This window comes from Amblyraja radiata, chromosome 46 (genome assembly GCF_010909765.2).
Source record: "Amblyraja radiata isolate CabotCenter1 chromosome 46, sAmbRad1.1.pri, whole genome shotgun sequence".
In the NCBI taxonomy this organism is placed as follows: Eukaryota; Metazoa; Chordata; class Chondrichthyes; order Rajiformes; family Rajidae; genus Amblyraja; species Amblyraja radiata.
The window spans coordinates 5,302,559-5,330,035 of NC_046001.1; the positions used below are offsets into that span (position 1 = coordinate 5,302,559).

The 27,477-nt window shown below is 39.1% G+C and overlaps 1 protein-coding gene across 23 annotated transcripts in view; it reads left to right on the plus strand.

Annotated features, from left to right (window-relative positions):
- kmt2d (lysine methyltransferase 2D) overlaps nucleotides 1-27,477 on the plus strand; it is a 136,167-nt gene that overhangs the window by 45,495 nt on the left and 63,195 nt on the right. For 19 of the 23 annotated variants that reach the window (XM_033015615.1, XM_033015614.1, XM_033015613.1 and 16 more), the window contains 12 exons: nucleotides 2,641-2,745; nucleotides 3,927-4,108; nucleotides 4,386-4,550; nucleotides 5,101-5,210; nucleotides 5,631-5,681; nucleotides 5,755-5,988; nucleotides 6,892-7,035; nucleotides 7,557-7,676; nucleotides 8,832-8,965; nucleotides 15,360-15,531; nucleotides 19,310-19,408; nucleotides 24,401-24,448. In XM_033015615.1, coding sequence (XP_032871506.1) covers nucleotides 2,641-2,745; nucleotides 3,927-4,108; nucleotides 4,386-4,550; nucleotides 5,101-5,210; nucleotides 5,631-5,681; nucleotides 5,755-5,988; nucleotides 6,892-7,035; nucleotides 7,557-7,676; nucleotides 8,832-8,965; nucleotides 15,360-15,531; nucleotides 19,310-19,408; nucleotides 24,401-24,448 — 1,564 coding nt within the window. The remainder of the gene's footprint in view (nucleotides 1-2,640; nucleotides 2,746-3,926; nucleotides 4,109-4,385; nucleotides 4,551-5,100; nucleotides 5,211-5,630; nucleotides 5,682-5,754; nucleotides 5,989-6,891; nucleotides 7,036-7,556; nucleotides 7,677-8,831; nucleotides 8,966-15,359; nucleotides 15,532-19,309; nucleotides 19,409-24,400; nucleotides 24,449-27,477) is intronic. The other 4 variants (XM_033015625.1, XM_033015636.1, XM_033015635.1 and 1 more) reach the window with 2 other exon arrangements.

Consider the following 27,477-nt stretch of genomic DNA (forward strand, 5'->3'; position numbering starts at 1 on the left):
GAACTAACTAGCAGAATATGGCAATGGATGTTCCTGAGAGCAACTGTGGCATTGGATTGTTAGAGGAGATATCGTAAGTTATTAATTCAATGCAGCAAACAATGTTGATTTGGATACGTGAATTTGCTGGATGCCACATCAACCTGTGCATGTTTTTTTGAGTATTATGCTGGCCTTCTCTACCTGAAGGAACGCAAGCAGTCTCTGCAATCTTTCCTCATGAACACTCCATCCCAGTCAATGTACTATTAAAACTTCTTTGCACTCATTTCAGTGCAAACATATCTTTCCTATTGTGTGGTTACTAGAACCTCACACTGTTCTCCAGCTGTGGACCAATCAATGATTTACAAGACTAGGGCAGAGTCCCCCTAGTCCTCACCTTTCACCCCACCAGCCGGCAAATACAACAAATAATCCTCCGCCATTTCCGCCACCTCCAACGTGACCCCACCACTCGCCACATCTTCCCATCTCCCCCTATGTCTGCCTTCCGCAAAGACCGCTCCCTCCGCAGCTCCCTTGTCAATTCTTCCCTTCCCTCCCGTACCACCCCCTCCCCGGGCACTTTCCGTTGCAACCGCAAGAAATGCAACACCTGTCCCTTCACCTCCCCCCTCGACTCCATTCAAGGACCCAAGCAGTCGTTCCAGGTGCGACAAAGGTTCACCTGTATCTCCTCCAACCTCATCTACTGCATCCGCTGCTCTAGATGTCAGCTGATTTAGATCGGGGAGACTAAGCGGAGGTTGGGCGATCGTTTCGCCGAACACCTCCGCTCAGTCCGCAATAACCTACCTGAACTCCCGATGGCTCAGCACTTCAACTCCCCCTCCCATTCCCAATCCGACCTCTCTGTCCTGGGTCTCCTCCATTGCCAGAGTGAGCAACACCGGAAATTGGAGGAACAGCACCTCGTATTCCGCCTGGGTTGCTTGCGTCCGGATGGCATGAACGTTGAATTCTCCCAGTTTTGCTAGCCCTTGCTGTCTCCTCCCCTTCCTTAACCCTCGAGCTGTCTCCTCCCATCCCCCCCGCCCTCGGGCTCCTCCTTCTCCCCTTTTCCTTCTTCTTCCCCCCCCCACCCCCCATCAGTCTGAAGAAGGGTTTTGGCCCGAAACGTTGCCTATTTCCTTCGTTCCATAGATGCTGCTGCACCCGCTGAGTTTCTCCAGCATTTTTGTGTACCTAATGATTTGCAAAGCTGTGCCATTGTCCCCTGATCTTTTATTTCTATGCCATGACTAATGAAGGCTCATATCCCTTGCACCTTCTTCGTTATTTATCTACCGGTGCTGCCAGCTTCTGGGATCCTTCGTCTTGTACACCCGAGATCTCTCTATTGCTCAATATTCCATATGGTCTACCATTCATTGTGCATGTTCTACCCTAATGAGTTCTCCCCAAAGTGCATTACCTCACACTTGTGTGCACTTTAGGCATGTCCCAGTAGATGAAACATTTACAACACAGAGGCTTAACAGCTCATACGTTATTTCACCCCATCCCAGAAGATCCCTTTGATCCACCCTATCCTCTCCCCTGCCTGCATGTCCTACCCTAATGAGTCTTCCCAAAGTACATTACCTCACACTTGTGTGGACTATAGGATACGTCCTAATAGACAAAACATTTACAACAAAGCAACGCGAAGAAGCTTAACAGCTCGTGTGTTATTTCACCCCATCTCAGAGGATCTGTTTTGATCCACCTTTTCCTCTCCCCCAACCTGCGCTTTTACCAGGATTAATTTATCTCTCTCGTCACATATGATCAAGTTTGAAACTTAACCTGTTTCTATTTCCACAAATACCTGCTAAGTTTTCCCATCATTTTCTGCTTTTATTTCATTTCACACTTGTCAGGACTAAATTACATCTGTCATTGTTCTGCCCATTTAACAAACTGCTCGGTATCTTTCTGTAATGTTAGACTATCCTCCTCACAATCAACAACACCACCAATTTTCATGTCATCTGCAAATTTATTAATTATACTTACTACATTCATATCCAAATCGTTAATGTATATGATAAAAGTTGGGGTCCCAGCAGCGATCCCTGTGGCACATCACTGGTCACAGCCTTGCGATCACAAAAAAACCCTCCACCATCAACCTCTGTCTCCCATCATGAAGTCAATTTTGGATCCAATTTGCCAATTCTTTTAATCTTTCAGAGATTGCACTGATTTCCAAGGATAATTGGATTGTTGATACTGGGTACTCTGCGCATGATCAGTTCTGCATGTTGAACAGATGCTTGCTAATCTTTTGCTGGGGACTAATCTACAGGATTATTTTTTTAATGGTTGCATATTAATTTAAATGTAATGTGATTTGAAATCTTAGGCTGACTGAAGTTTTTCATTTGTTTGATCTAAAATTTGCATTCAGCATTGAACTTCAGCCTATTGTGCAGCACTGTGTTTTTCCTGAATGTGGACAGTTATACTACAGCTGTCAGTAATGTTTGATCGCACTTAAATGTTTTGGAACATCACACTTCTGTGTAAACATGCTGTAATACATCAGCAGTAATTAATTCAGTAATATATCTACAGAATTGTAAGTGTGTGTGTGTGTTTTTAGAGGATTTGTTTCAGAATAACTTGTAATGCTACGGTTTTGTTATTTTTCAGGATATGTGTGTGGTATGTGGGAGCTTTGGACGGGGAATAGAAGGACAACTGTTGGCCTGTGCACAGTGTGGGCAGTGCTATCATCCGTACTGCGTCAATAGCAAGGTATGGAGGAAGAAAAAAAGAAGATTGATGATTGTCATATTTGCAGTGATGAGGTTATTAAACATTTAAGAAGGATGAAGGCAGAGTTATTTATTCTTTGCACATAAAGACCTGTTGCATTGCACATTGACCCAGCGGTTCACAATTAATGCCAGATGCTTCTGCATAATAAAGGATGAGGAAATCATAACAGGCTAAAGAAGTACCAGCATAAGACCACCCTTTGAACAGCAACATTTTCTTGTTTTAACAAGTTATGAAATAAATAAATAAAATTAAATGGTAGGTACACAAAAATGCTGGAGAAACTCAGCGGGTGCAGCAGCATCTATGGAGCGAAAGAAATAGGCAACGTTTCGGGCCGAAACCCTGCTTCAGACCTTTTTGTGTACCTTCGATTTTCCAGCATCTGCAGTTCCTTCTTAAATCATTGAACATTTCCAATGGAGATCATTCAGTATACCAAGAACCAAGCTTCCTCTTTTGATGCTTTGGTATGGAGAGAAAATACAATAAACTTGTTTATTTTTTGAAAAACTGCTTGAATATTTGCATCCATTGACATGAGCAACTGAAACACTCTTTTTTTAATGCATCCAGTGGCAGCACACAGGTACAAACTAAAGACTGTTCTGTGTGCATCTTTGCAAAAAAAACATGGAAATCTTTTGTGCACCATATCAAACAACAGCAGCATTTCTTATGTCGGATGCAGGGTAATTTTTTCCCAGAATATTAAAACAAAATGTAAAGAGAGTAACACAGTATAACTCTGATAATCATTATCTGACAAATCGGAAATCCTAAAGATGCGGCACATAGATCATCGGGGCTCTGGTCCCTCTGCTCCCTTAATGGTCACCAAGACTCCTGTACCTGCGCATCCTTAAAATTTACAGGAAAATTTATCATTCCAACATATAACCCGTGGAAAATAACGAATTGAAAGTACATTGAAGTATTAATGCGAATAGAATAGAGTAGTCCAGAAATTCTGATAGTCTGGCATCACTACAGTTTGAACCTGCCGTATTATTGGAGTTTTACTGTATCATTGGCATCATTATATATTTCAAATCGTCGTTTGTGACAGACACTGTCAATGTTGAGTTTAATCTGATCTTTCATCAGAATGCTGTATAAAACCGTGTGTTTTTCTGACCCTGCTGTTTGCCTTGCAGATCACAAAAGTCATGTTGAGCAAAGGATGGCGTTGCTTGGAATGTATTGTGTGTGAAGCATGTGGCAAAGCATCTGATCCTGCTCGTTTATTGTTGTGTGATGATTGCGATATAAGTTACCACACATACTGCCTGGATCCACCATTGCAAACTGTACCAAAGGGTGGTTGGAAATGCAAGTGGTGAGTGCACAATTCATTTTGGTGTGACAGCACACACAAATCATTTTTTATTTGTGAGTACATTTTTTCCCTGAATACAGTTAACTCTGCAATATTTGTGACCACAGTCTTGGATGTTTCCCTCCATTCTTTCCTCCACCCAACCCTTGTGTTTAAAGCCAATTGAACTTCCTCCTCAGAGTTGGGGAGTATCAACTGTTTTTTTCCATATGTTAAGGAAATATGATTCTGTATGTTAAGGAAATATGAAAGTGTAACTTCATACTTTGTCATACAGGTGTGTTTGCTGTACACAATGTGGTGCCACAACACCTGGTTTTCATTGTGAATGGCAGAATAACTACACTCACTGTGCACCTTGTGGCAGCCTTGTTACTTGTCCAAGCTGCAATGAAGACTATGAAGAAGAGGACCTTCTCATACAGTGTCACCATTGTGATAGGTAGGCCAGAGTACCATTAGTTTCATAAACCAAGTTTTATATCGTCCTGACATTGCATCATTTTGAGTGTGTAATTTGTATACTATAAAATGTTAGTATAAAAAAAAAACATTTGTTTATCTAGCTTTTTCTTAAAAATCATAGTATTTTGTTTTGGGGGGGGGGGAGGGGAGAGGAATGACTGTTTTGAAGATGGGGAGGGAAATTTAGCTTTGAATGAATAATCCCATAGAGTGCATTGGCAGAATTTATTGGTACCTCTTAACTCTATTGCATGGAAAGACAGATGCTTAGTGAAGAGCCTGACTGCTGATAATAGCCAAGTATGGAAGCTTCAATTTATTTATATTACGACTGATATTCTCAGGTTATTGTCTACACTGAGCTCAGAGTGCAAAATTGTTATGGACTTTAGAGACAGCACAATGGTTTTAACCCTTTCAACACTCATTGTAAATGAAAAGAATAATAGGAACGTTTAAAGTGATTGGCTGGTGCATCAGTTGTCTGAATTATGTTTTCATAAATATAATCGGATTGTTGCTTGCAGGTGGGTCCATGCAATTTGTGAAAATCTTTTCACCGAAGAGGAAGTGGAGCAAGCGGCAGACGAGGGCTTTGATTGTACTGCATGTGAGCCATTTGTGGTCCGTCCGATTGGTGAGTGACAGTGTTGGCCACTTTCAGTACTTGGAATGTAGTGACAATCCTTTACTTAATTTGGAGATAAGAACCAGATTGCAATTCTAAAATTGTTTTTCAATGTATTTGTGCAACTTTAAGTTGCTCTCTTCAACTTCATGACAAAAATACTGAGTTGCCTTATTTTGCAGGTGATGAAAACCTGCAATGCAGTCTGATCTGTACTCTGGATATTACACCACAAAATTCTTCATGTTTATCCATCTTTTAAGGAATTCATGTTGTTTTTTGAAATGCATTTTAATGTAGTGTTAAAGTTCTTGTTGCTTTATTGGGCAAGTCTCCAAGCTAATCGAATTATTGGCATGTGCTTGCTATTTCTAGTTTTTAGTTTTTGATATTTGGCATGAGGGTTCCTAGTTTCATTTGTATTTACAGTTCGAAGTGAATCCCCTGTGATTACACCTATCATCAAAGTGAAGGATCCAGGTGAGCACCTATTTTATTTGAGGAGTTTATGTTCACACTGTTTGGTTCTTTTATTATGCTAAATTTATTGTAGACTTAATATATTCGTTTGTAGAACCACGGTTTTATAATCAGGATGGAGTATGGCTGACGGAATCAGGAATGTCACAGTTCCGAAGTATGGTACTCTCACCACCGCACAAGAAAGGACCAAAGCCAAAATTAAAGAACAAACCTTCAAATCCATGTAGCGAACCAATGTTGGTCAGTATAGATGGCTCATCTATAGAAATAAAGAAAGAAGAAGGTGATGGAGAGGAGGAAAAAGGTGAGATGGAGATTGTATAGTTACCTTGAAAACTGTGTTGTTCCATAATGTTAAACCTCTTTTCGCAGATTTTTATTTCTAAAACTTGTAATCTAGTGCAATCTTAGAAGTTGGGATTTCTCTTTCGATTTGTCAACAAATTTCTAATTGTCAACAAAATCTCCACTGAGGTATTGAGCTAACTTAAAAGCCTAACTTTTAAAAAAAACCCCCAAAGTATTGAGATGACATTTGCATGAAGAAAGCTGCACTTTCATTCCCCACCCCCATTGTTGACAGAACACGGGACAAGGGTTACAACAGATATGTGGTTAAACCACTGCTTTTCTGGAACAAAGATTCAGAGAAATGCTGAATTGTGCCTTTAAAACGGTTGCAACGTGAAGTTGTTTTTTAGTTTTTTTGAGCATAGACTGGAAGCTAATTGGAAACCCTTGCATACTATGGTTCATTCTGGAAGTTAGATCCATTGAAGATTTCAGATGGCAGAATCCAAATTTGTCTTGCAGCTTCACACCTCCAGACAAAAATATCAACTCTGAATCCACCCTTTTGGGAGAAGCTGAGGCCAAGTTAAAAAAAAATCATGAAACAATTCACAGACAAACAAGAATAGTGGATACATGTAACCAAATTGTGAAATATGTAGATCGAAAAAATATTTATTTTAGTTAGCACTTATCTTGAACATTCGACAATTGAAGAACTGACGGGAGGAAAATAGTAAAACCCGTTGCATGTAGTGGATGTGGATGAGAACTATACAGATTGAAGTCTTTTGCAATGATTTTATAGAATCAGGAGAAAAAATTAAATGGAGTTGCTTATCTGTGCTAAGTCCCATGGTAAATTTTGTTTTTTGATTTGACTGAATTTGCGGTTTGGGTTCTAATTCTTTTAAAGTTGCCATGGAACCAGGAGAATGTGACATAAAACCTGATGCACCTGTCTGCCAGGAACATGACATGTGTGCAGTAAACAATCCCGGAAAAATAAGTGAGGAATCTGAAGAAGGGAAAAAGAGGAAGAGGAAGCCATACCGACCTGGTAAGTGACATGTCGTGTTGCAAAACCCCTTTATAAAAGCAACTTTTCTGCAAGCAGGTCAAAAAGCTTTTTAAAATGCTTTGATGTCTATTTGATAGCATACTTTATTATTAAGGTTTCTATTTCTTATTGGAAGGCCCAACCTATCCAGTAGACTTGTTCCTCTCAATTTAATTTAAATCTGCAAGCAAATGGCATAATTCAGCATTCATTTTTTTTTTTTTACGGTTCATTAAAAGAAGCAAGCCATGTTTGGTTTCAAATCAGAATGCTGCATTTGTATGGCTTGTTATGTGCTGATGGAATGGGTTATAACTAACTGAAGGAAACTGACAGGATGCCATGGCTGCAGCTTGAACAAAGTGTTCCCTTTACCCTCTTTGGTTGATATTTATTGGAATGTCTTTAGCCTGCTGCACCATATCTTGACTGGTAAAGCTAAATAATAGGGGTGAATTATGAAAGGGAAAGTAAATGGTATTAAGAAGACAGAACAAACACACTTCTGATTTTTGTTTTAGGAATTGGTGGATTTATGGTCCGTCAGAGGCAGTCACGGATGAAGAATTTGAATAAAATGTCTGTGACACAGCCTGGAATGTCCATTGACTGTCCAAATATTGACAGCAACAAAGAAGAAGGTGTGTTTACATCTCTTTAAGAACAATATAGGCATGGAGTTGCTGCATGGCTTGTGTGAAGTTTTAGCTGTTTGTAAATTGATTTTTACGAATTAATATTCCTTCAGGCAAAAGGCTTTGTTCTGTTTTAAAATCACCTGAGCTACATATTTAGCCACTGTTCCAAGACAGATTTATGGGCTACACATTGTAAACTGACTTGTTTTGCCTCTTAGGATGGAAGGGTTTCTTAATCTTACAAATGGGTCTTCCATCTGACTTGTTTATCTAAAATGTGATGGGAAGATTACCTACAGGGGGAGTGGGGGTGGTGGAAACTCAGTTCTTATTCTCCATAGTCTGTGTCAATTACATTTTAATAAAATGTTATAATTTAGGAAAACACAGACTGGCCAGCAGTGGAGTAATGTAAGGTTTCTGCAACTAATACTGTCCTTCAATCTCAGAACCATTTTCAAGCTCTGAGCTTTGAAGAAAACTGTAGGACACTCGTGCTTGCCCACAGAAAATTTCAAAAGCCATGAAAAGAGATGCATTTTGGCTCCAGCTCAAGATTGTACTGCATTGTTAGTTGCGCCCAAGCTATGATCTGGAATGGAAGTGCTGCCAATTGCCGCAACAATTTAATATTGTGGCTGTACCTTCCAAGTTCTGATTGAATCTTGAAGAAGAATCCTACTCCTAAGAGTGCAGTTTAAAATCAGTATAACCAGCTTCTACTTTTATTTAAACCAAGAGAACCGATGACCTTTTACACCTATTTTCAGATGTTATTTAAATCTTATTTTAGTGTAACGGACTGAACTATTAGCATGAAGGGCCGTCGTTAATCTAGAATTAGTAGCTCTCACTCATGATACAGCTGCTTGGCACTGCTTGAGAGCGGTTATGCCCCTGTCCCACTTAGGAAACCCGAACGGAAACCTCTGGAGACTTTGCGCCCCACCCAAGGTTTCCGTGCGGTTCCCGGGGGTTGCAGGTGGTTGCCGGAGGTTGCAGGTAGGGAGACTGACAAAAACCTCCGGGAACCACACGGAAACCTTGGGTGGGGCACAAAGTCTCCAGAGGTTTCCGTTCAGGTTTCCTAAGTGGGACAGGGGCATTAGGTGAGCTTTCCTAATCCTTATCATTGCTCATTTTCTCTTGATTTGATAGGGACTCAGATGGAACTTCCACCCGAGAGCGCCAGTGATATACCTATGGCAGGACCAGATGTAGGTGAGAAAGCAAAGAAACGGCAGCGCCGAAAGAAAAGCAAGTTGGAGGATTCCTTTCCAGCATATCTGCAGGTACTGCCATTTTACTGTGCACATAGGTGATTGTTCAACTCTGACGACATTTCTCAGAGAAAAACGTCTTGAAGATTAATATGCCATGATGCCGAGTTTGCAGCTAAGTGATTTGTCCATGCGTCTGGTCTCTTAAGTCCTTTAAGGACCGCATTAGCAATTCTGCATCATATTCTTTCTTAATCATTCCTCGTAAAATGTTGTGAATGTCATTTGTTTTCTTAATTGTAATCGAATATTAATAGGTATTTGGATGAAAATGTACAGAATTTGACGTTAGGGTTAATTATATTTGTAATTTTATTTCTATTGCTGCTGATCTTTCTTCATAAACTGTTGAGTTCTTCTCAAAGCTACAAAGTAATTGGCATACTATTATCACAGCAGCATATTCATATTCTTAGCCAGACCATCAGGTGGAATTATTCAGGTAAACGGTAAGTCTCTCTCAATAATGTCATGCCTGTGATGGAACCTCTGGTGTTTGTTAAATAATTCCTTCCAATGCTTTAGTTGCAACCAACAGTGCTTTATTTCAGGTGGTTCTTGCACATTCTCTCTTAAAATGGGCGACATCAAACTGATTTTGACATTGATTGTTTGGATCTTGGTATTCTTTGGAAGCAGAATAATGAGGGCAACGTATACATTTGTTCCTGGTTGTTGCAGACTGTTAACTGAAACTGATGTAGCTGTCATTGGTCTCAGATTCGGGGTCATGGTATAAGTTTCCAAGTTCAGCTTTACCCCAGAACCTCATCAGTGTATTGTTGCTTCAAGTTTAAATCAGCCTAAAACTGCCACACCAGTAATGAAATCTAAAGTGTACTCTCTTCAATTCTTGTGAATGTTCGTCAGTTTTCTTAATTGCATTCTTAGTTAAGTCTTTTTCTGATTGGTAAGCGATGAAAGTATAAAATACTTCATTCCATTTCATATAAGCTTTTTAATATGTTTTAAATTTCCATACAAAGCCCTAACCCTTTGTACTGTTGTAAAAGGGACATTATCATTTTGTTTTTACGCTCAGGCATTCTGTTTGGTTGCTTTGGAGCAGAATGGGGTCGGACCGGTTGCATCGCTGTTGAGTCGGTCTTCCGAAGTGCATTAGTGCAAAATTAGGCTAGATGCATTGGCGCCAATTTGGACTGTGCAGTTTGAATTTGTGCAAAATTGGGTTGTGGGGTTTGCATTGGCGCAAAATTGGGCTGAGTGTTTAGATTTACGCAAATCTAGGCGTAGCGGTTGTAATGACAAAATTGGCTGAGTAGTGGCATTGGCACAAAACTGGGTCTGAGCGATTGTATTGGCGCAAAACTGTTTCATAGTGGTTTCATTTATGCAAAATTATACCTGAGCAGTTACATTGGCGCCAAACTGCATTTTAGCGGTTGCATTGATGCAAAATTGCATCCGAGGAGTTGCATTTGGCGCAAAACTGTCTTAGCGGCTGCATTGGCGCGAAAATTGCATCTGAGGGGTTGCATTGTCGCAAAACTGCGTCTGAGCGGCTGCATTGGCGCGAAAATTGCATCTGAGGGGTTGCATTGTCGCAAAACTGCGTCTGAGCGGCTGCATTGGCGCAAAACTGCGTTTGAGCAGTTGCATTGGCGCAAAACTGCATCTGAGCGGCTGCATTGGCGCGAAACTGCATCTGAGCAGTTGCATTGGCGCAAAACTGCATCTGAGCGGTTGCATTGGCGCAAAACTGCATTTGAGCGGTTGCATTGGCGCAAAACTGCATCTGAGCGGTTGCATTGGCGCAAAACTGCATCTGAGCGGTTGCATTGGCGCAACACTGCATCTGAGCTATGCGTTGTGGGAAACTGAGTCTGAGTGGTTGCATTGGTGCGAAACAGAGTCTGAGCTGTTACATTGGCGTGAAGCATGGTCTAAAGGGTTGCATTGGCACGAAGCAGAGTCTGAAGGGTTGCATTGGCACAAAACCAAGTCTGAGCAGCTGCATTGGCGCAAAACCAAGTCCGAGTGGCTGCATTGGTGTAGAAAGGGGGTCAGGCCAGTTACGTTGGCGTGGTGTAGGGGCAGTACTTGTTGCATTGGCGCAAACGGAGTGTGTTCTATACAAATTAGGAGGCGGCAAGTATGGAGATCACTCCATTTGACAAAATAATTACCTGTACCTAGGCGAAGTTGCTACTCTGATTTCAGATGCCTTTCTATCTAAACGTCACTTTAACTGTTCTTAATTGAGGGTGATTACTATATGTTATTAAAGTTAATCGAGATCATAGTCAAAGAGATGGTGCACACATTTTTGTTACTCTTTGGTGAGAATAGTGATGGTGGTGAAAGATCGCTTCATTTAAGAATTGACTGTACTCGTGTTCAGTACTTGTAAAGTTGTCTAATTCCTTGCTGTGTGTAGTCTGTAGGTTTCATGGAATTTACTCTGCTTCAAAAAGGACACTGTTTTGATCCTGACAGATCCTCAGTTCTGTCAACCTAGACTTTGTAGCTGCTAGTGTTCTAAATGTTTTATTTATAGCATGAATTGATTTAACATTCTGTTTACTTTTGTCCCAAAAGGCTGAGACTCAACAGTTACATGAATTGTACATTTTAATTTAGTCTTGTGTGTACTGTGTATTCTTTAAAACTTCCTTTCCTGCTTTTCTTGCTCGCCTCCCAAATTCAGAGGCTCTACGTGTTAGTAGTGTTGTTATCTTATCATGTGTCTCAAATGTCTCAAAGCACTTCACATACAATGAATAACTGAAATATTGTGACATGTGTTGCGAAATGCATTTGCTATTCTCTGTGCACCAAGATCCCACAGGCAGGTTTGAGACAACTTTGGTGGTTTACAAGAATAATGAATATGTGCATTATAATTGGTGTTTAATTTAGATACTGTTTGTAGTGGCTATTGTGCATTTTCTATTGTATTGCTTATTAATTGCATCTCTTTATTAACTTTGTATTAATATTTGCGTATTTATCTCCGTATTTATATGCAAAATTGTTCTTACCAGTGAATGTAATGATTATAAGTGCGTTGCATCAAAGCATTGTATAAAGCATTGTTTTCTTGTTTTAAACTGATGACACCACTAAGGAATTAGACTAACTTGAGACTTCATGTTGCAGCACTACAACTGGCGTATATTAGTTTGGTCAGGATATAGCAGAATTGGATTCCATCTGCTACCCCCTTGTTGTTTTTTTTTTGCTAGCCGACTTCCTCCTCTGGTTTAAATGCATTGTTAGTCACCTTTTCTGTCCTACATCATTTCTGGTCAGGTTTTGATCCAACTATTTATTTTCATTTCCAAGTTAACTTTGAATATGGACAAGAAGATGGCAATTCTGCTATTTGAGGAGTTGATCTTTTGCCAGCTTTTTTAATGTTAAAAATGACACCGAATTTTATGAGTAAGATCTCCAGACATCTTATTTGGAGGAATTCAAATGAAGAAGGTAAATGGAGTAAAGGAGGTGTGGGCAAAACTAGGTAGCATCTCTCTACGAGGTAGGTTAGAGAATGGTTAATTTCATCTGACATCTTCATCCTAAACTCTAATGTAAGTCTGCACTCTGCTGATTAAATGAATCCAGATTTTTATCCGTTCATGAGTTTGAATGTTGCTGGCAAGGTTGCTGTTTATTGCCCATCCAAAACTACCCTTGATGTGCTGGTGAGCTGATGTTTTAAACTGTAGCATTCAGTCCCTGACGTAAAGCTCCAAGAATTTGACCCAGCAGCGAAGAAGAAACAACCATACATGTCCAAATCAGAATGATGTGGGATTTTAGGAAAAGATGCACTTCCTTTTGGGGGATTCTGTTAAAATTTAGATTAATTGATTTAGTGCATCTTGTTGATGGTATATGCTCGATACTCCATTTGGTTAGTTATTGGGATAACTATTACAAAACTGATGTGACAAAATTATTGTTTTCTGTAAACTGGAAGCTCTGCATCTTTTATCTTTTGGAGTTTGTATTTTGATGCCACTTAGGCTGATGTATTGTCGATTATATTTTAAGAAATCTGGGCAGAGCAATTTTTCATGAATTCAGCCTCCACATAAGTCGTCTTTTTGTCCAAACTGAAAAAAAATCACAAAGATGGAATGCTTTGAATCTTGGTGCATCCATACCAATGGGACTGCTCTATTCTAATTGCGAGAGGTGATGTAATGTATATAAGCTTTGTTGTGGAAGTATTTCTCAGTTTGCACTCTTGCTGTTGGTTCCAGTATCTTGTGGAAAGAAGGTTATTTTAAAGTTATTTTATTTTTAAGCTGTTATGCCGTTTAATTGTATGATGCTTGCAGGAGAATGCATCAGCATTACTTTATGTACTTATGATTTCTCTTGCACCTTTTACTCTTGCTTTTAAAAAAATCTGTCCTTTCCATGTTTTGCAGAACCAGCTTTGGTCCTGAAATAGGCTCTATAATTTTTCTGCACCAAAATGCTATCTGAATTCTCTGCATAACTCTATTGAATTCTAGGCCATAAAGGATAATTAAAATTCAACTAACTAAACGCAATACCCATTACTTAGACACGTATACTCGGAGCTGTAGTTACTGTACTACAGTTAGAACACCAATATATATATTTTTTGACACACTCTAGTCATCCAGCAGGCAGCAGTTACAAGGCACTGTGCAATCAGCAGCGGATCTTTAATGCGGTCCATTGAATAGTGTATTTGCAACCATAGGTACAGAGAGGGAAAAAATGTGGTAGACGTTCCAAACTATAGCTGCCACTACAACTAGAGGTTTCCATTGGAGAGCACTAATCTAAAGCTGTTATTAGCAACATGGCAAAATTGAGGTCAGTCGGGAAATTTGTTCTGTTTGTCAAACCTAATTGATCTACCATTTAGCGATGATTGAGTTTTTGGATCCTGATTGCAGTTGCATGGACTCATCCTCTCTCCAGCTGCTGATTTGCTTGCATGAGTTTGGAAGTATTTATTGGATTTCTCAGTTGCTTGTTTTTCAGGACAGTAAAGATACTTGAAGTTAATGGCAGATACCTAAATTGGAAATTAGTTTGACATTAGTAAGCTTTTTCACACAGAGAGTGGTGGGTTTATGGAATGAGCTGCCAGAGGAGGTAGTAGTGCCAGGTACTATAATAGCATTTAAAAGATATTTGGACAGGTCCATGGATAGCAAACCTTTAGAGGGATATGGGCCAAACACAGACCAGTGGCAAAAAATGGGCAAATATTTACAGGCAATCCCCATTGTGGCTTAATTGCAGTCTGAAATGACCAGAGCCCTTCTACTGCTCATGATCGTACCACTTAGTTCCATTAACTAACTTTATTGTGTTCTGTTTGGATCCAAATATCAGATGTGGTCCCATAATTTATCTTCAACTTGGGAATTAACAGGACCAAATCAGGCATTTGCACCCAGAAATAGTATTTGTCTTAGGATCTACACTGAATAATTGGGAGCATTGCAGCTCATTGCCATTGGATTTTTGTTTGAGCAAATATGTTTGGGTTTCTTTTGATGTTTATTTTGCTGTTGCATTCAAAGGAAGTATCTTCATTTATCCTCTTAGTTGTAATTCTCTCTCTCTCTCTCTATCTATCTATCTATCTATCTATCTATCTCTCTATATATAGAAACCCGCCATTATTCCACTCAACTTTATTTAGTGGTAAAGCATTAATAACACCCATTAAACCCAATAAACTTTGAGATTAAAGAGCCAGGGAGAAAATGTCATTGCTTTTCTTATTGGATACCAGCAAGAATTTAGTGAGCTTGTTACACTTGTGATCACATAAGCCAAGAGACGTAGCTTTTCCGTGACATTGTAGTGCTTTTGTGAATTCTTGTTAACTGCAATTTTTGTGTGTGGAGTTTGAACACTGAGGAAGAATGTTACATTTGGTATAGAGTTCCTCGCTCTATTGTAGTTCAGCCTCCACATGCAAAGCTTCCTCCATTTAATACGGTGCAAAGCAACTTCCTTTAAGTCTTGTATTTAACTCTCTGATTAAAACTCTCTAAATCTGCCGCAGCCTTCTTTCAAGCAAACTGAGGTATACTCCCAGAATTATGCTTATATATATGCAGTGGAGTGGGGGACGGTCACGTGACCGTCATGGCCTTGTGTGGTGCCAAACTTTTAAAAGGTACACAGTCCTGGTATTTTTACCACCTCATTTCAGCGAGGGCTCATTTGTATGTGGACTTTGAACCACCTTAAAATAAAAATGAAGACAATAGTACCCAAAGGTAGGTAATTTACATTTGTTGTAAATTACATCTATATTTAAGATTGGAGTTTCTCATATTAGGCAATGAAAATTATTTCAACGTGTTCACACATTTTATTTTCCGTAATGATTTGTAGGTTAGCCGAGATTTTTTTCTTAACCTTCCATATCTGACAGGAAGCGTTCTTTGGAAAGTCACTGCTGGACAGCAGTCGGAAAGTTTGCCTCAGCTCAGAGGGTTTCTCTGACAGTGAAAGCACTGAATTTCCACAAGGCACCTCTCAATCGGAGCCAGCACCTCAGCAGAAGGACCCAACAGATGAAAAACGTGATGGAGTCCTGGAGAGGGGTGAGGGCTTGGCAACAGTAATTGCTAATTGTGAATATATTTCAATTCTGGATATTACCATGAATAGTAAAAGATCAACAATTGTAAAATGTTAGAATTTTGGATTTGGGCCTCCTTTTGAAACAACTGACTAACAGTTCAATGTCAACTTGGTGTTGTTCCATTCAGTGATCAAATTCAGTATGTTAATGGTAAGCAAGTGGACTGCATTTCAGAACCTTTTGGACTGGTTATTTCCCAAGATGTTCATTTAGAACAAAACCGAAAAAATGATCAATCTAAAACAGACAATTACTATTTTGACTTTCTAATTATCAATTGAATGTACTTAAACAGCAGTCTCATCAATTAATACTGTCTTATCAATAATCTATTTATTGTTCTGTTGCCACAACTATTAGATTAGATTAGATTAGATTATTTAATGACCACACAGTCAAGCTGGTGGAATTCAGGTTCAGTACAGGATGTTACAAGGTAGGCTGATTCCCGTCAAACATAACATAAAACACAACATCATACAATATACAGTACATGCATGGGGAGGATATGTGCTGTTATCATAGTGTGTTCAGAATTCGGATTGCGTGTGGGTAAAAACTGTTTTTAAATCGAGATGTCTTGGCGGGCAGTGAGCTGTAGCGCCTTCCTGATGGCAGCAGGTGGAAGATGTGGTGAGCTGGGTGGGAGGGATCAGAGATGATTTTCTTCACCCTTGACACAGACCGTTTGTGATTGAGTGATTCTATTGATGGAAGGGGAGTGCTGATGATTTTGGATGCTTTGTTAACTATGCGTTGTAATTTATTACGGGAGTGAGTGTCCACATGTGAGGCTCCACATGTGAATGCAATAGCTTGAATACTGAACGAGAGTATAGGCTAGCTGGCCCTGTATGAAGGCAGTATTTGAGTTTTAGCAAAACTGGATTCAAGTGAAAATGATCCAACATTTTCGATTTGCAGGGAGGTATTTTGAATGCCAGAAGCCAATTACTGTCCCCAGAGCAATTTCTGCTGGTATTTCATAGGGAAATATTCTAGGCCTAATCATCATTGATGATTTTCCCTTATTATAAAATTATGAGTGGGACTCTTCACTGATGAGAGCAGTTCATCTGATTATGAAGCCCTTGTGCATTTGCAGATAACATTTGCACTATTTCACTGTTTGGTGCAATGACCATCTTAAGAGTTTCCAGCTATTTCCCCCGAAATCGTCAAGGGCACTACCGTTCTTGAGTTTTGTTTTTGGATGGGCCATATATTAGACCAGGTCAGAAGCTTCATATTTAAAAAAGAGTGAGACAGTGTTTTTACTCCTCAAAGCCCTCCCATCATCCATAAGATTCCACAAAATTGTAGTTTGATTGGAAAAAGCAATATTGATTATTCACTTGCGCATGTACAGCCGCAACAGCACTACAAAAGCTCAGCATCACCTATTTTGGAATAGTTCACCTGATTGGTGCCACTTTTATGGGACTTGATATATTGCTTCAAAGCAAAGAACCGCAGGTTCTAAAATAAAAACACAGAATACAAGAAATATTCAGCAGATCAAGGACCTTCTGCGGAGAGAGAAACGGAATAAACATTTCAAGTTGATAATCTTTCATCAGCTTGAATGATAAATACAACCATGGTATCTTCTAAGTAAATACAATGTCCTCCATAATGTTTGGGACAAAGACCCATCATTTATTTATTTGCCTCTGTACTCCACAATTTGAGATATGTAATAGAAAAAAAATCACATGTGGTTAAAGTGCACATTGTCAGATTTTATTAAAGGCCATTTTTATGCATTTTGGTTTCACCATGTAGAAATTACAGCTGTGTTAAGACATAGTCTCCCCCCCCCCCCCCCCCCCCCCCCCCCCCATTTCAAGGCACCATAATGTTTGGGACGCATAGCTTCACAGGCGTTTGTAATTGCTCAGGTGTGTTTAAGTGCCTCCTCAATGCAGGTATTAGAGAGCTCTCAGCACCTAGTCTTTCCTCTAGTCTTTCCATCACCTTTGGAAACTTTTATTGCTGTTTATCAACATGAGAACCAAGGTTGTGCCAATGAAAGTCAAAGAAGCCATTATGAGTGAGAAACAAGAATAAAACTGTTAGAGGCATCAGCCAAACCTTAGGCTTACCAAAATCAACTGTTTGGAACATCATTAAGATGAACGAGAGCACTGGTGAGCTTACTAATCACAAATGACTGGCAGGCCAAGGAAGACCTCCACAGCTGATGACAGAATCATTCTCTCTATTATAAAGAAAAATCCCCAAACACCTGTCCGACAGATCAGAAACACTCTTCAGGAGTCGGGTGCAGATTTGTCAATGACCACTGTCTGCAGAAGAGTTCATGAACAGAAATACAGAGACTACACTGCAAGATGCAAACCGCAAGTGACAGTTTGCCAAGAAGTACTTTGCCAAGAGCAACCACAGTTCTGGAAAAAGGTCTTGTGGACAGATGAGATGAAGATGAACATATCAGAGTGATGGTAAGAGCAAAGTATGGAGGAGAGAAGGAACTGCCCAAGATCCAAAGCATACCACCTCATCTGTGGTGGTGGTGTTATGGTGGGGGTGGGGGGGTGTTATGACCTGGGCATGTATGGCTGCTGAAGCTACTGGCTCGCTTATCTTCATTGATGATACAACTGCTGATGGTAGTAGCATAATACATTCTGAAGTGTATAGACACATGCTCAAGTTCAGACAAATGCCTCAAATAATAAAGCAACAGAGGAGTTTTTCAAAGCTAAAAAATTGTCAATTCTTGAGTGGCCAAGTCAATCACCTGATCTGAACCCAATTGAGCATGCCTTTTATACGCTGAAGAGAAAACAAAGGGACTAGCCCCCAGAACAAGCATAAGCTAAAGATGCTGCAATACAGGCCTGGCAGAGCATCACCAGAGAAGACACCGAACAACTGGTGATGTCCATGAATCACAGACTTCAAGCAGTCATTGCATGTAAAGGACATGCAACAAAATACTAAACTTGACTACTTTAATTTACACGACATTGCTGTGTACCAAACATTATGGTGCCCTGAAATGTGGGGGACTATGTATAAACACTGCTGTAATTTCTACATGGTGAAACCAAAATGTATAAAAATAGCCTTTATTAACATCTGACAATGTGTACTTTAACCACATGTGACTTTTTCTATTATAAATCTCAAATTGTGGCGTACAGAGGCAGATGATGGGTCTTTGTCCCAAACATTATGGAGGGCACTGTAAATTCTAACAACTTCAGCCTATCACTCAAATGGTGATGCTAATCGGTCTTCTGAGGATGCAAAAAAAATTATGCAGTACCTCAACTTTGATGGTCACCAAATAAAAAGTTCTGCCAAATTGGGAGAAAATATTTCAGATTCCAGTTAATTTAATTTCCCTCTTGATTGGTGTTAAAGATAATTTTTTAAATATCTATTACTGAAGGGCGGCACAGTGGCGCAGCAATAGAGCTTCACAGCGCCAGAGACCTGGATTGATTCTGACCCCGGGTGCTGTCTGTGTGGAGTCTGTATATTCTCCCTGTGACTGCGTGGGTTTTCTCAGGGTGCTCCGGTTTCTTCCCACATTCCAAAGACATGCAATTTTGTAGGTTAATTGGCTTCTATCAATTGCCCCTTGTAAGTAGGACATAGAACTAGTGTATGGGTGATCGATGGCCGGTGTGGACTCGGTGGGCTGTAGGGCCTGTTTCAACACTGTATCTCTAAACTAAGCTACCGTTTTCATTTAATTTTGGCAGTTCCTGATGCAAAGACAATCCAAGGCCCCATCGAACGTAATGGAGATCCAATTCCAGATGACCCACCTAAACCTGAAGAAACTCAGCCAGATGGAATAGGTAAGTCAAAGTGTTGAGAAAATCTTTAATTTCGTAGTTATATTTAATTGTTCTTTTTGTAGACTATCTAAACAGAATGCTCTTGCAGCTCTATTTTCCTCATGTTTGGGTTTAGGTAGCACTTTGTAGTAAAACCTGAACCAGGTTGTCCTCCGATAAGATTTCAAGATTATAAATACGAGAACAAGTGTACAGTACAAAAGCTTTTGAATTGAATTCAAAATTAAATAAATGATCAATCGATTTAACAATTGTAATTATGATAAACTGTTGAACTGTAACAATGTACCACAGAATCCTTCCAGAATGTGCAGATTTCTGCCAATATTTGTCTTGTTGTTAAATTTTCTAAACTTGGGGTAGTGGGATGCATCCTTTGGGAAGTGTATGTAACACACATTGGTCAAATAGAAACCCTACAGATGGTTGGATAGTTTCTGTAGATCATAAGGCACTAGCAGACCAGGGAAATATAGATAAATTCTCAGTCCTGTTCATGGGAGACTCAACTACAACCTCGTGAAGTCGGGGCAGAAGCACAATATTGAAGCAGTTTGAAAAGAGCTTTGTTATGCCTTCACCATGCTATTTTTTTTAATGGCACTGCATGTTGTCGACAATAGGATGTCTGAAATAAACCAATTTAATTCCACAGCACTACCATTACTTGCAGCGATCACTTAAATCACTGAGGCATCACTTAAATCTACTACTTTTCCATTGTAACTATATGTCTGGTTTGATTACACTTTACGATGACTTTTTATTGGTTCTTCACATTCAGTTTCCATACAAGGCGCTTATTGTATGAGCTTAACTCTGGCAATTCATGGATAGATTTCAAAATTGGTGGCACTGTTCACAGCGTTACCTGTTTTGGCGGGGGTAATACTGGTCGTCTTGCTTGCTTTCTGCTACCTCTAGCTTTATAACCACCAATTGGTTTTTTTTTTTTTTTTAAAGCTCTTTGCTTAGTGGTCCCACAAATTGGCTAAAAGATCATCTGTATTTTCACTATTCTAAAATTGTAAAACTGCAGAAAATGAGTTTGAGGAACTTCAGATTTGTTGTTGTAGATCAGGTGTTTGGACTTTGAGATGGAGAATACAAGTCCAGTTGTGGAAGAGTCTGGGGAGGAGGAGATGCTACTGGAGACTGTGGTAGTAGTGTTTGGACTGGTTTCCTCAATACGCTTATGTGTGACCCGGCACCTATTTCTACTTACTGATCCCAGGTTCATCATCTTGACATTGAGCATATATGTCCCTGCCTCTGCTCAGCATTCCCTGCTCTTTAACCTGCAGTGCATTGAGCACTCAACAGAAATACTGAGAAAGGTGGAGATGTTGAGAGTTGAGTTCTAAAGTGGAAGAGATGAGGTGAGGGACAGAGGAATGTAAAGCTCAGGGAGTTGAGGAATGTGATGCGCCTTTAGGAAACACCTACATTCCCATTTTCAAAAGCACGTTGTCCATGTAGTATTCACTAACTTGCTGCTTCCTATTCTATTCTCTGTCCCTTGAAGGTATAGTTTTGCTTGTGAGGCTAAAATCCATTTTATGGCCTGGTTTGATTTTGAAGCCTATCCTTGGGCTCTGGAAATTGGGCCTTGGGCCTGCTGACTCCTGCAACATCTGTTGCCATTCCACATTGAGGGCAGACTCGCCATGTGTATATTTGCTTATCCTTTGTTTCTGGTACATTTGGTCTGATCAATGTGCTTTTTAATCTCAAATTATTTCTTCCCATAACACAATGATGACCTTTCATTCTGTAAAGCTTGTAAATGCACTGAGATCGCCCTTGTAGCCTTGAACAAGTGCCAAAGATATTTTGTTTTTCTCATAGTTGATATTTATGTTAATGATGATGGAGTTAGTGATTGACTAGATGAATAACAAAACATGAAAGGAATATCAAGAATTTTTAAATGAGTGTGTTAGGTGGAGATTTTGTGAGTACTAAACAGAGTCTGAATTCTGTTATCAATATAGAAGAAATAAAAATGCCCATCATATGTTTCATGCTAGCTTACGCAGTCAAGCTTTCCAAGTGTTTAATGGTCTTTCTTTGAAGATGTACTTAGAACTTCTGTTAATTGCCTTTCACCAGCCTTTATTCTAGTGTATTGAATGTGGACATGGATAGAATATTTCCTCATGGCAAAAATTGTAGAACTGTACGCTGTTTAAAAAATGAGTGGTTTCAAAATTATTATTTTTTAAATTTAATGCAGAGATTTTTTTTGAGGATCGTGGACCCTTGAAATGCTCTTCCACCAGGGTCGGAGGAGACACAGAATATTTGAACATTTTGAAGGTAGAGATAGATTGTTGACAAGCAAGGTGCTGAGATGTAACTGCAGGTGGATGGGAATGTGGAGTCAAGTTGCCAGTCAGCTTAGCCATGATCTTATTAAATGACAGAGCAGGCTTAAAGGTTTCTTTTTCTTAAAATAAAAGTCAGGCATTTTATCCATTCATTTTCTGGTCTAGGTGGAGTTACTTTGAGGCAGCCTTAAATGCCCCTTGATTAACTGGAGGAACGTAGAAGCTACACATTGTATGTTTTGGATTGTATGGCTTGGACCATTTGCTACAGGTTGTACAAGAGGGAATTGGCTTTGAAAAAAAACCAGGCCACTAAGTTTGTTCTATCTTGGCAAGTGGCCATTAGAAATGTCCGTGAGTGTTTGAAGATGGACCACAGGAAAGTGGCAAATATATATTTTAAGAGATAGAAATCCAGTAACTAGTATGCATTCCTACATTTAATCTATATTATGAAGCATTTTAAATATTGTTATAAATTTTGAGAAAATAGAAATGAGGATCTAATCTAGTTTTATGCAATTTTCTAATTTTCCCATGGCAATTTAAATGATAACAAATGCAAAATACTGAAATCACTCAGCAGGTTGCTTGTTGGAACAAATAATAGTGCGTGTTTTGAGTAAAGAAATTGTCGGAACTGGGGGAAAAGAGAAAACGATAAATTGCAGAGAGAATGGAAAGTGTGAATGGATGAAAAAAGAGATCATCTCTTGTGTGATCATGGTGTAGATAAACTAGATTGAGAGAGAGAGAGAGAGAGAGAATGAATATATGTGTATATATAACAAAGGAATGCAAGAGCTGCAAACATGTCCAGCTGGAGGGACTCCCCAGTGGGTTAATCTTACAGGTGGGACTCCCCAGTGGGTTAATCTTACAGGTGGGACTCCCCAGTGGGTTAATCTTACAGGTGGGACTCCCCAGTGGGTTAATCTTACAGGTGGACCTACCAACAGAAGTGACCACTTCTGACGCAGACACTTTCCTGAAGTTCTAGAGTCTGATATTGAGTCAAGATGGCTGCAACATGCCCACATGAAAGATGTCTTCTCCTTCTCAAGCTCATGATCTGCTTTGTTTTGCCAATGCAGGGGGTCAGAGTGGAACTGAAAATTTGGCATGCACTTAAAAATCATGCTTCCTCCGATGTCTGATTTTCGGAGCGGTTATTTCATTTTAAATCGATGGTCTGGTTTCCAGCATTTAACATGCTTTTTCAAGCTCCTTGCTTTCACAATTATTTGTGGCTCACAGAAACGCGCTGGAGGACTATGTCTTCTTGCTTACTCTTTGGTATCATTCTAGTTTATTGAAATGGTGTGGGTACCTATGGAAAGACAGGGCATAATGAAACGTCTTCATTGTCATTGTTGAAAATTAACAAGACAATTGCATTTATAATTATGTCTTAGAATATATCACTCCTGGGCAATAGTTTAAGGACAGTGGTTATAACAGTAAAGTTATGCTGCTTTTTTTTTTTTTATATTTTATTTTATTAGAAGTAAGTACAGTCATATGGCACCAAAGTGCCTAATATATATTTTCATAATACATTTTATGTACAACTTCTTTTTTTTTTTTTGTTACATTGAAAAAAATTAGAATAAGAAAAAGAAGTTAGATAGTAAAGGATAGAAAGATGTGAAATATATAGTGTGTGAAAAAAGAAAACGAGTAAATGAAGAAAGTTGAGAGAAAATAGAGAAAATAAAATAAAATAAAAAAGAAAAGGAGATCATTATTTATAATCTTGACCAACCCTCGTCCAGTCCTGAAACAGTTCTTTTACAATTGTGTTGCACCATATGATTTAAAAAAAAAGACGAATGGAGACCAACTCGTTATGAATTGGTCTGATTTATCCATTAGGAGGAATCGCATTTCCTCAAGATGAGCGTTGTCCAACATACTTGCAATCCACATTTTAAGCGTTGGTATTGATGTACCCTTCCAAAATTTAAGAATTATTTTTTTTGCTATTATTAAACCATAGTTAAAGAATAAATTTTGAGATGTGTTCAATTTATTCCCATCTTCCATTATGCTGCTTTTGAATATTGTGTATTAATATTTTTCTTCTGCAGTCTTTTAATCTTGCTTTAAAGTCACTTTATTTGCGATGTTTCTATTTCCAACTCTAAAACTTAAGTTGATCACTATTGACCCTTTTCCAGGAAGAACATTCCCTGAATTGGGCTATAGCCACAGTTATCGTCATCCAACTTTCTATCAATTTGATTGTAGAGCTTGGACTACTATTTGCACTGCTAATACAGCAGCTTGGATATCAACTTATGGGCTTTGTAAATGTGCACTCAGCTGATGATTTGACTGTAAATGTCAGACCAGGACCCATTTGCTCTTGTCTATTTATTTATGAGTATATTAGTCTGTTTGCAGTTTGGTTAACTACACTGACTACAGTTATTCCTAGAATGTAAGATTTTTGGCTAACATACTGATAACGGTAGAGATCCTGGAATGCTCCGTAGCACTTTGATGTTTGTCATGAAACTTGTTTGGTCTGTGCACAGTGAATGGGCTGTGTCGTTGCACAGGGATGGTTGTGGACTCTTGGTTGGAAAGAGTAAATGGCTTTTTTCTTGCTACTGTTCATTTTTACCCTTTTGTTTTTATTGTACTTTTGGGTTTTTAGGTTTCGATCTCAGTCCTTTCCACGCAGACAGCTCCCTCTCTCCCTTTGGTAAGCAGTCAGACCCTCTCGCCACTATTTGCGTGTTCACGTGTTAACATCAGTAGTTTGTACCTGGGTGCTTGTATGTCTGCTTGCATTTTCATAGAGGATATTTGCGTGACATCACCAGTCTATTCGGCGAGTGACTGGTCAAATGCTAAAAAAAAATATTTTTTAGCAATTGTGAACGTAATTTTTTTTTGTTTGCTTTCCTGCCTTAAATCTTCTGAAATTTTGTCTGTAAAATGCATGTCAAAATCAGTTTGCATTCACAAAATATCTCAGAAGTAACAATTGTGAACATAGATTGTCCTGCGTCATAGTTCATACTTAATCAAATATTTGTATGGCTGTAAAGGTGTAGTGAGTTGAATATAAAAACTGTTTTGAGGCATGGGAGTCGTTTGGCAATTATTGGTAGACTGAGCATGCACAAGTTTGTCACTGATTATTGGTGCAAATTTCATTCATTGTATTAAATGTGCAAACAATGATTTTTTTTGCACCATAGCGTTTATTTATCAGCTGATTTGGCAGTTTGTTCAAAGCTTTTTCAGTCTCCTGTATGTATAAAAATGTTATGATGGTTCTCCAAGTTGATAATTACACAAAATTGAGTGATCGTTAAATATCCAAAATGTGAAGCTTTGCCTGTGGTGAACTGGCTGATTTCAAATGGGTTGTAGTTGTGGTGTTCCATTCCTCTCACAGCTGATCACCACCAATCAACCCTACCGCCTGTGTGCCGTGTGAATTTTGGGCAAGTTCACCATTGGACTTGGCTGTGATGTGCTCTAATATTAATGGGCTACAGAGCTTGATTGGGTAATGGCCACTCAAAATGAATTAAAGTTGTCAGCACCATTTTGACTTTGTCAGGGAGGGTCAGGTGCATTCAGCAGAGGAGGTTTGGGATTTTCTTTTAATATAAGGGGGGTATAATTGTGATCAGCACTATTAGCACAGAGTGAAGTACAGTGCCCTCCATAATGGTAAAACCAAAATGTATAAAAATGGCCTTTAATAAAATCTGACAATGTGCACTTTAACCACATGAAGTTTTTTCTATTACAAATCTCAAATTGTGGAGTACAGAGGCAAATAAATAAATGATGGGTCTTTGTCCCAAACATTATGGAGGGCACTGTATGTTGCTAGATTTCGGAGTCGATATTATTGCATCCAAGCTAATCAATGTACAAGCAGTTGATGTGTAGGAAAGAATTGCAGATGCTGGTTTAAATCGAAGGTAGATCACAAAATGCTGGAGTAACTCAGCGGCATAGGCAGCATCTCTGGAGAGGAGGAATGGGTGACGTTTCGGGTCAAGACCCTTCGACAGACAAAGAAGATGAAGAAGGGTCTCGATCCGAAACGCCACCCATTCCTTCTCTCCAGAGATGCTGCCTGTCCCGCTGAGGTACTCTAGCATTTTGTGATGTACAAGCAGTTGAGTTCACTGTTTGAGATTGTTGGCAAATCCCATTTTATTTTGCTACCTGTCTGGTAGAGAGTTGAACATTGAGATTACAAGAAGTTTGCAGATGTAAATCTGGAACTCTGCTAATTATACTTATTGATGGCGTTTTATAGAATGTGTTGACTGGTGTCCTGTGAATGTCCTGAAGACATGGTGGCACAACATCTAACTTCCATTCAATTCTTTATAATTTAGTCAGTGGAGATTCACTTTATTGCCGGATTTCTTTTAGGCATTGTTATCCATCTGAATAGCTTGCAAATTATTTTGCAATTCATGTGAAGATGAGCAAATCCAGCCTACATGAAGATAAAATGTTCCACTGGGATACCAGTATTGAATGGGGTAAACTTTTAGGAAATTAAAACCAAATTACCAAAAGTAACCAAACTGAATTATAATGAAAGAAGCACTTCCACAAGGAGTTGGATTTATCTGTTATGTTATCCGTTATCATTAGTTTTGATACTGAGACTTTTTTCCAAAAGCAGATTTTAACAACTAGTAATTTGAAAATATAATGGGGTCATTGGTTTAAACTGAAGATAGACACAAAAAGCCGGAGTAACTCAGCGGGACAGGCAACACCTCTGGAGAGAAGGAATTGGTGACTTTTCGGGTCGACACCCATCCTCAGACCCATTGGTTTGATTGTTAATCTAGCCATCTTGTGTTTATCAGGACAAACTTGTTTTTTGGAGCTGGGCAATTCAATAGGAAATAGTTCATGAACGTTTTGATTGGTTTGTTGTATTCTGTACAGTAGCGTGAAAACCTCCAGCTATGATCCAGAACCTGGTCTGAGATTTAAGCTGAAAGGTGTATGAAAATGGAAAAGTCTAAGTAGGGAAATAATTTGGGAACTATTCAAAATGTTTACGGTAGTTTTTTTTCCCCTTGTTTTACTTGCTGAGCTTTTTAACTTATGTCTCAAACTGACTACTTTCATTTGTACATTTTTCCTTTGGGTGACAGATTGTTTTTGGTTTAGAATCAAGAGTCATGTATGTATAGTTGTTCCACTAGAATTAATTTGATCCGATGGCGAGACTAATAATGTCGGACTTCCATCTACTCTTTATTTAGTAACCAAGGGTAGCTCAGTCACAATTTTACCAGATTAGTTACTACCCCAGGAAGTTGTTGAGCAGCGATATTTCACATATTTGTTCCTGCTTCAGAAATTGATGGTTAATCCAGTATTTAACCGTATGCATACAAAGCACGTTCCAAATAAAGTCACGACCTGGGAATAAGTTACACTGGCAAGTGAAAGTTTGTGTCTGCAGACATTGGATTTAATTCAGAATGAAAGTGTTGAGATGTCTTCCTGGGAAATAGCGCACATAGCCTTTGAAATGCATTCTTCTTGATATGTATACACCTCTTGTTCCACTCTGAAGGAATCATAGAAATTCCAAGGTATCCATGCGAGCCAAACAAAATAGCTATGTGGTCTAATTCCACTTCCAACTCTTGAGCTGTAACCATTAAAGGCTACAACACAGTACTTACCCAGTAGTACTTAAATGCAATTGAATATTTCTGCTGGTGTCAT